General features: G+C 38.8%; 1 protein-coding gene across 1 annotated transcript; it reads right to left on the bottom strand.

Moving 5' to 3' along the window:
- Positions 1–351: 351 nt before the first annotated feature.
- On the bottom strand, positions 352–9414 carry hscb (HscB mitochondrial iron-sulfur cluster cochaperone). The gene is made up of 6 exons (XM_014160008.2): positions 8963–9414; positions 6228–6324; positions 1644–1733; positions 972–1116; positions 729–776; positions 352–595 (listed from the first exon to the last, which is right to left on the bottom strand). Exons 1-6 carry the CDS (start codon positions 9316–9318, stop codon positions 501–503), a joined length of 831 nt encoding a protein of 276 aa, XP_014015483.2. The 5' UTR covers positions 9319–9414; the 3' UTR covers positions 352–500.
- Between the last annotated feature and the right edge of the window lie 8 nt (positions 9415–9422).

Here is a 9422-nt window from a genome sequence, read left to right as displayed (position 1 = left end):
ATAAATATATGGATGAGTGATGGCCGAGCGGCATAGGCAAGGTGCAATAGATGGTATAAAATACAGTATCTACATATGATATGAGTAATGTAAGATATGTACGCATTGTTTAAAGTGGCATTGTTTAAAGTGACTAGTGATCCATTTATTAAAAAGTGACCAGTGATTGGGTCTCAATGTAGGCAGCAGCCTCTGAGTTAGTGATTGCTGTTTAGCAGTCTGATGGCAATGAGAAGCTGTGGGGAGATCGAGGGAGTAAAGGATGTCATGTTTTGATTTGAATCAAACTGGATAATGTAACTGTCCTTTTAACTGACCAACTACACACACAAAAAGGAAGGCAACAAGTAATCAGTAAATATTTGACATTTATTTGTATACCTGAAACTTGCATGCGAATATATCTTTAAAACCTTCTATTCAAATGTGGCATTGTATTTTTTGAAAGACTCAACAACCTTAAAATGACCCTGGAAGCATCAAAAGGAAGTCAACACAGTTTACATTAGCTCTGAAAGTTTTTCCTTCACCTTCTCTTCAATGTTCGCAAAGTATTTCATTTGGGCGAGAAGAGCTTTGGCAGCTTGAAGCTCTCCTGTTGAAAAGAAATAGACGTTGAGTGAAAGTTGAACCATGTCTCAACAGGGCATCAGCAAGCATCTCCGAAGACTGAAGACAGAGGAGGGAGAGTAACAAAACACTTTGCTATCTGAGATAGTGCAGCATACCTTTGTGCAGGGATGCATCTATTTGTTCAGTCAAGTCTTTCAACTTCTCTGCAAGTAAAAAGGGCAAAATAAAACTTGAATACATTTTGCATTTAAATCTCATCTGTGAGCATGTCAAAGTCATTTCCGGAAAAATAAGCAAAACACTGATCCGTTTCATTAAACTCTCATCCTGCCGACTCAAATCAACATACTCAAATACAAAAACGAAGTAGCCTGAGTAAAATGACTTTCAACCCACACCTTTCATAGAGGCGCCTATCATGGCCGACTCTTCTTTGCTTCGTGCCTCATCCAGTGCTTGGTTGATCTCCATCAACTCCATAAGGAACAGAGGATCAGCCCCCGCATCAGTCCCCTCCTCTATCCCCATGCCATTCAGCTCCAGCTGAAATAGAAGCAGGAAGTCAATTTAAAATACTTGGACATTGAAGGGAACAAAACATTCCACCATGTTGTCACATATAAACATATCACTGACCGTCTGGCATGCTATAAAAACAAACAAGTACAGTAGACAAACTGATGGGGGGGGGGCTTTGTGCTGTTGATTGCTCTTAGGGGTTCTAGGCTAGGTTAAAAAGGTTCTTGCTACGTTAATACTATTTGACAGATTGAATTGGTTTGAGAAAAAGGGACTGTTAAGAAAAACTGTGCTAACCACCGAAGGTTGGTGGCACCTTAATTGGAGAGGACGGGCTCGTGGTAATAGCTGGAGCAGAATACGTGGAATGCTACCAAATACATCAAACACATGGTTTCCATGTGTTTGATGCCATTCCATCCACTACGTTCTAGTCATTATTATGAGCCGTCCTCCCCTCAGCAGCCTCCACTGGTGCTAACATTAATTCAAATTGTGTCTATATAAATAATACAAAAACGTTTTTTTTTTAAAAAGGACATCAAACTCACCATGTAAAGGCCACGACTCAAAGGCTTGAGCAGGGTCCTGTATGCTTTGTTTACTAGGGCTGACTGGTATTCAGAGTACTCTTGTTCTCTCTGACAAAAGAAATAGCCAACTTTAACTTAGAAGTAAAGAATCGGTATACCAGTACATTGATCACTGTACTGTAGTTAGTCTATATGCCGAGACTGACATCACATAATGGTAACATACAGTCACATCCAAAATTATCGGCACCCTTGACAAAGATTAACAAAAAAGACTGTATGAAATAAATAATACAAATACTGAGTTATATTGTTAAGGTCAATGGCATCATGAACGTCACCAAGTAGCATGACATTTTAGCCAAAAACCTGGTTGACTCTACCAGGAGGCTGAAACCTGGCCGCAAGTGGATCTTCCAGCAAGACAATAACCCCAAGCACACATCAAAATCCACAAAGAAATGGTTAACTGAGCACAAAATCAACATTTTGCAATGGCCATCTCAGTTTCTGGACTTTAACCCCATTGAAAACCTTTGGTTTGAATTGAAGAGAGCAGTCCATAAGCACAGACGAAGGATATCAAGGATCTGGAAAGATTCTGTACAGAGGAATGTCTAAGGTTTTATTTTGATTTATTAGGAACCCCATTAGCGACAGCTAGTCTTACTGGGTTACAACACATGAAGAAAAAATACATTACAGACAAAAGACTTTACATACATTTAAAACATTAACATGTAGTGTGTGTGTGCATCTATCAGTTCCACATACATGTTAGTACACACAACAATTAGATCATATGGGGGAGAGGAGTTGTGCCGTGAGGTGTTGCTTTATTTGTTTTTCGGAAACCAGGTTTGCTGTGAATCTGGGGACTGTGAAAAGACCCCTGGTGGCATGTCTGGTGGGGTAAATGTGTGTGTCAGTGCTGCGTGTAAGTTTACTATGCAAACAATTTGGAATTTCCAACACATTAATGTTTCTTATTAAAACGAGAAGTGATGCAGTCAGTCTTTCCTCAACTCTTAACCAAGAGAGACTGGCATCCATAGTATTAATATTAGCCCTCTGATTACAATTAAGTCGGGCTGCTCTGTTCTGGGCCAGCAGCAGCTTAAATAGGTCTTTCTTCAAGATAAGATCAAATTAGAGTCTGCAAGACTCGCTTTGTGAAGTGTGATGTCAAATAAGCAGAGCATCTCTTTATTACAGACAGACCTCTCCCAATCTTTACAACCATTGAATCTATATGTTTTGACTATGACAGTTTACAATCTAAGGTAACACCAAGTAATTTAGTCTCCTCAACTTGTTCAACAACCACACCATTCATTACCAGATTCAGCTGAGGTATAAAACTTAAGAAATTATTTGTACCAAATACAATGCTCTTAGTTTTAGAAATGTTCAGGACCAGTTTATTACTGGCCACCCATTCCAAAACAGACTGCAACTCTGATCTAAGATCCCTCCCAGTGTGTTCTCCAATCGTATAAAACATTTCAGAAAAAGGGTCAGTGCCATTATCCTCGTAAGCAGAGGGTGCCATAGTATTGAAAACTGGGGTGCCAATAATTCTGACCCCTATCTAAATGTATATTACTTGTTAAACAAAATATCTTTCTCTGAGCAATTATATTAGTATTAAATAATCTAATTGACAAAACAATTTTTGCATACAATATAGCTGAGTGTTTTTATTAGTTATTTTACAGTATTTTATGTCATCTGTGACTGTATATAGAGAATATTGGACATCAGACAGACAAAAATAAACAAACACATTTAACACATCTTTCCTCAAACTGTCAAACTGTCACAAATGTGGGAAAGACCATGTCACCATGGGAATTACATTACAAGTTATTTCACACATTGCCACCTCACTGATTCAGAGGGATTGGGTTGAATGCGGAAGACACATTTTGGGTTGAATGCTTTAAATTGTGCAACTGACTAGGTATTCCCCTTTCCTCTATATCCATTTATCTTTAAAAGCCAAACCATGGGTGATAATTAGATCCTTCGACAGATCTTGACACTTTACAGCGGGGAAGCGGGTTAGGATGTGTCTGGATCCATCAGGGAACAGGTATAAGTGAGATGTAGCGGATGGGTGAAACGGTAGATACAAGCTTAGGATGCATCCCAAATGGCACCCTATTCCATCCAATAAAAAGTAGTGCACTACAAAGTGAATAGGGTGCCATGTGGGACGCAGATTTGGAGATGGCTGACAGGCAGAGAGCATTTGCAGCCGTCAGGTCCTTCAAACCCAGGCAGGATCAATAGCCTCCAGTGGTGGCCAGAGGGGCTGTCATGTCAGCAGTATGCCCTTTGTCTTTACCTGGATGCCTCAAATGCAACAGGAGCATCCTGGAAACCTTGTAATTGTAAGTAATGAGTTTTACCCCCTGTAGGACTGAGTCAAATTATGGGAATGTAGCCAGGGGTGCTGATTAATAATATAAATCGGAAAGTTGTGTAATAATTTGGTTGTGGTAGAGGAATCCTTGGCAGCCTGTTTTGCTTTCAGTCCCATTGTGCAACAGTATAAGGTCAGCTAATTAGGTGATAACTGTCTAGTCCCATTGAAGTATAGTGGGTAATTTAAATGATATCATTATCCAAGCCTATGTAGATTATAACTGTCTAGTCCCATTGAAGTATGATGGGTTATTTAAATTATATAATTATCCCAGCCTATCCCGATTACATCATTATCCCATGATATTACAGGGTCTAAAATGGTTTCAAGTGTGAAATGCAAGCACCCATTCCTAGTATTGTCCATCCTTAGTACTGTCCATTCCTACTACTGTCCATAGTCCTACTACTGTAGAGGCCTAGTATTGTCCTTTCCTAGTACTGTAGAGGCCTAGTATTGTCTATTCCTAGTCCTGTAGAGGCCTAGTCCTGTAGAGGCCTAGTCCTGTAGAGGCCTAGTCCTGTAGAGGCCTAGTCCTGTAGAGGCCTAGTAGGCCTATTAACCAATTTTCAAAACCTCTATTCAAACATTAGCCTTCATGAAAGTCCTAGCGTAAACCTAACCCTAGCACTGGACCAATTTGTCAAAACCCTGACCCCCGCCTTTTCTCTTATCCCAGCCTTATCCTTTTGCAAAACTAGGGCACAGTTATTATAATATTTGAATATCCGAACGGACGTTAGAATTCAATTAGCCTACTTCTGGGAGTATTCAAAACATGACATAGGCCTATTTGAATAAAAAGGCTAAAATGTAATTCAATTATGTATGTGACATTTTCGACATACAAGGATAGACCATAACATTTTTATCAAACAACAGTTTTAGGACAGTTTTTATGACCGTGTACTACTAAAGAATTTAAATTAAAATTCACAGGTGTACCTTGTTATTGTCGGCCAATCAAAGCTGCACTACTGTCAGCGGCTCCTTGATCAACACTCTCAGTTCCATTATACTACACATAAGAGTCATTAGACGAAGACGTCTTCTGTATGGGGGAGTTTGTAAATGGACCCAATGCTCAGTCTGAACATAACACGTTTTGGAAGCATATGTACCTTATCTTTCATATCAGCGAGATTAAGGTTAAATTGATACATACCTTTATAGGGTTAGGGTTCCGACACGGCCATATTTCCATGTTACAGTGCTTGTTTACGGAAAACAGACAGAAGACAGAATGGACTACCTGTGCTAATTAGCCATCTGCGTCTCCAAACACCTGTGTGAGCGGAAGACGGACACCAAATGTATTTTACATTTGTGAAATTAATTTGATATGAAAGTAAAAGGATTTATGTTTCAAGAAACGTACCGCAATTGAGAATGGAATCACGTTTAGATGGAGTATTTGGCTGTTTTGGCTTCCAGAGCCAACGCGCCTTTAAACAGAACATGTAAGGTCCCTGGACTATAAAGACTAATGTTAGGCTCCTTTAGTCCATTATTGGGCTACTCCATGTGTAGCAAGTGAAGTGGGAGATTTCTAATCAATGCAAAATGGAATTACAATTACGGAATAAAGTTGGCTAAATGAGAAGGAATAGGCTACAATGATCAACCAATAGGTAGGCTGTTGTTTAATATGAATAGAGCTGTTGTGGATAAGAACGTGGAGCACAGCAAAACAGCCTCAATTAGCCTTACTAACTGGCTAACTTAACTGGCTAGTGTAGCTTCTTTACATCGATTTAATGGTCATCACAAGTTACCACAGTAACAAACCTAGCCTATTTCAAAAATGTTTCTGCATAAAACGTTAGCAAATAACATTAACCACACTGTTAACCTTAAATTAAGACCCAAAAGCTCATTTCTGTTTTCATGAATTTTTACGATAGAGACAATTTTAACTTTGTGTTTGAGGTAACGATTAATGATAACCCGATTATTTGACAAGCAAAGAGTGCACCGCCTCACCTGAGTCACGCGAGCAAGTCCCCATTGAAGTTTTTAAAACTTTAAAACAAATGTATTTCGAATACCCAGATAACCACCCCCAAAATTGTATATCATTCTAATAGCGAAATCATTAAAAATGCCCATCCCTACTCAAAACCCAAGTGGTCCCAGCCTTAACTGACAAAGCCTGAGCCCTCCATCCATACCACAGTTTTCTGGCTGAAGTTGTCAGGGTGAAGAGACCGCTGGAGCTTCAAGTATGTTTTCTGCAGCCTCTGGGTATCCAGTGCAAAGGTCTGGTCACTTAAAATAAGCAATAACAGAGGTTAAGCATCCATTGTACTGTAGGCTACTTTAGGGTGATGTCCTATTAAAGGCCTTGTTTTTTTAACCGATTGCGATTCCTACCCATACATTTATTCCACATTTTGTTGTGTTACAGCCTGAATTCAAAATGGATTAAATACATTTTTTTTTTTTCTCAACCATCTACACAATACTCCATAATGAAAAAGTGCAAACATGTTTTTAGAAATGTTTGGAAATGTATTGAAAATGAAATACAGAAATATCTCATTTACATAAGTATTCACACTCCCTGTCCTTTACACTTGTGTGTATAAGGTAGTTGTTGTGAAATTGTTAGATATTACTGCACGGTCGGAACGTGAAGCACAAGCATTTCGCTACACTCGCATTAACATCTGCTAACCATGTGTATGTGACCAATAAAATTTGATTTGAAATTTGATTTGATTGCACACAGAGTAAGTCCATGCAATTATTATGTGACTTGTTGAGCACATTTTTACTCCTGAACTTATTTAGGCTTGCCATAACAAAGGGGATGAATAATTATTGACTCAAGACATTAAATATTTTCATTTTTAACAGTGGTGGAAAAAGTACTCAATTGTGAAGATACCTTTTATAGAAAATGACTCAAGTAAAAGTCACCCAGTAAAATACTACTTGAGTAAAAGTAAAAAAAAAGTGTTTGGTTTTAAATATACTTAAGTATCAAAAGTAAATGCAATTGCTAAAATATAGTTAAGTATCAAAAGTAAAGGATAATTCATTTCAAATTCCTTATATTAAGCTAACTAGATTTCACAACTTTCTGGTTTTTAATTTATGGATAGTCAGGGGCACACTCCAACATTCAGACTCCATTTACAAATAAAGTATTTGTGTTTTGTGAGTCTGCCAGATCAGGAGGCAGTAGAGATGACCAGGGATGTTCTCTTGATAAGTATGTCCTTCTAAGCATTCAAAATGTAACGAGTACTTTTGGGTGTCCGGGAAAACGTATGGAGTAATAAGTACATCATTTTATTTAGGAATGTAGTGAAGTAAAAGTTGCCAAAAATATGAATAGTAAAGTACACTACAGAAAGTAATAAAAAAAACGAAATAAGTAGGACTTTAAAGTATTTTCACTTAACACTTAACCATTCAACTCTCCTTCCGTGGTCTCCAACCGCTCCTAAACACAAGTAAAACTAAATGCATGCTCTTCAACCGATCGCTGCCTGCACCTGCCCGCCTGTCCAGCATCACTTCTCTGGACGGTTCTAACTTAGAATTTGTGGACAACTACAAATACCTAGGTGTCTGGTTAGACTGTAAACTCTCCTTCCAGACTCGCATCAATCATCTCCAATCCAAAGTTAAATCTAGAATTGGCTTCCTATTTCGCAACAAAGCATCCTTCACTCGTGCTGCCAAACATACCCTCGTAAACTGACCATCCTACCAATCCTCGACTTCGGCGATGTCATTTACAAAATAGCCTCCAATACCCTACTCAACAAGCTGGATGCAGTCTATCACAGTGCCATCCGTTTTGTCACCAAAGCCCCATATACTACCCACCACTGCGACCTGTACGCTCTCGTTGGCTGGCCTTCGCTTCATAATCGTCGCCAAACACATTGGCTCCAGGTCATCTACAAGACCCTGCTAGGTAAAGTCCCCCCTTATCTCCGCTCACTGGTCACCGTAGCAGCACCCACCTGTAGCACGCGCTCCAGCAGGTATATCTCTCTGGTCACCCCTAAAGCCAACTCCTCCTTTGGTCGTCTCTCCTTCCAGTTCTCTGCTGCCAATGACTGGAACGAACTACAAAAATCTCTGAAACTGGAAACACTTATCTCCCTCACTAGCTTTAAGCACCAGCTATCAGAGCAGCTCCCAGATCACTGCACCTGTACATAGCCCATCTATAATTTAGCCCAAACTACTACCTCTTCCCCTACTGTATTTATTTATTTTATTTATTTTGCTCCTTTGCACCATATTATTTATATTTTAACTTTGAACTTTCTTCAAACTACAAATCTACATACCATTCCAGTGTTTTACTTGCTATACTTTATTTACTTTGCCACCATGGCCTTTTTTGCCTTTACCTCCCTTATCTCACATAATTTGCTCACATTGTATATAGTCTTATTTTTTTCTACTGCATCATTGATTGTATGTTGTTTTACTCCATGTGTAACTCTGTGTTTTTGTATGTTGTCGAACCGCTTTGCTTTATTTTGGCCAGGTCGCAATTGTAAATGAGAACTTGTTCTCAACTTGCTTACCTGGTTAAATAAAGGTGAAATAAATAAATAAAAAAACACCACTGATTTTTTATTCATTTTTTTAATTTTCTAAAACCATAATTCCACTTAGAAATTATGGGGTATTGTGTGTAAGCCAGCGACACACAATCTCAATTTCAATACATTTTAAACTCAGGCTGTAACACAAAAAAAAATGAAAAAAAGTTAAGGGGTGTGAATACTTTCTGGAGGCACCGTTTGTGATGAGTGCAAACAAAATAGTGAATACAAACTAAATGAATAATAATAATAATGATAATAATAATAGGTAGCCTAATGAGTGTGTAAACATAATGTAACATTTCAATTGAAAACGTCATATCACTCACCACTCCATAATCAGGAAATAGGATGCCCTCTCATCTGGAGGCTGGACAAAGTTACACGATAAACAGAAGAAGGCCGGAGTTTGTTCGACAGACTGGCCACAGTTCCAACAGTGTAGCTTCGCAGAGGCTGTGCAGAAAGTCCTTTGCAGTGAACTGACATGTTTTACTATACTTTCGTTAAGTAATCTGAAGCCTGTGTGCCTCCTTGTGCCCTTACTGCTGAAGGTGATAGAGTTGTTGTATAGCGTTGCACGAGACGAAGCCTTTGATAAGCATTGCCTGATAGCTAATAACTTTGGTGAATGCTGAAGAGCCTGGGAGATGCAAATAACGCCTAAATTATTCAGTGACAGCATTGTTGACAGGTGAAAGCATAGGTTAGTTGTCTACATTTTATAACGAAGCACTTCCTGGAGAATGATGTTTCTTCTTCTACTGTGTGATAAGCGACAAAAGGCGC

This window comes from Salmo salar, chromosome ssa20 (assembly GCF_905237065.1).
Source record: "Salmo salar chromosome ssa20, Ssal_v3.1, whole genome shotgun sequence".
Taxonomy (NCBI): domain Eukaryota; kingdom Metazoa; phylum Chordata; class Actinopteri; order Salmoniformes; family Salmonidae; genus Salmo; species Salmo salar.
This window is presented reverse-complemented; position numbering and strand designations above follow the sequence as displayed.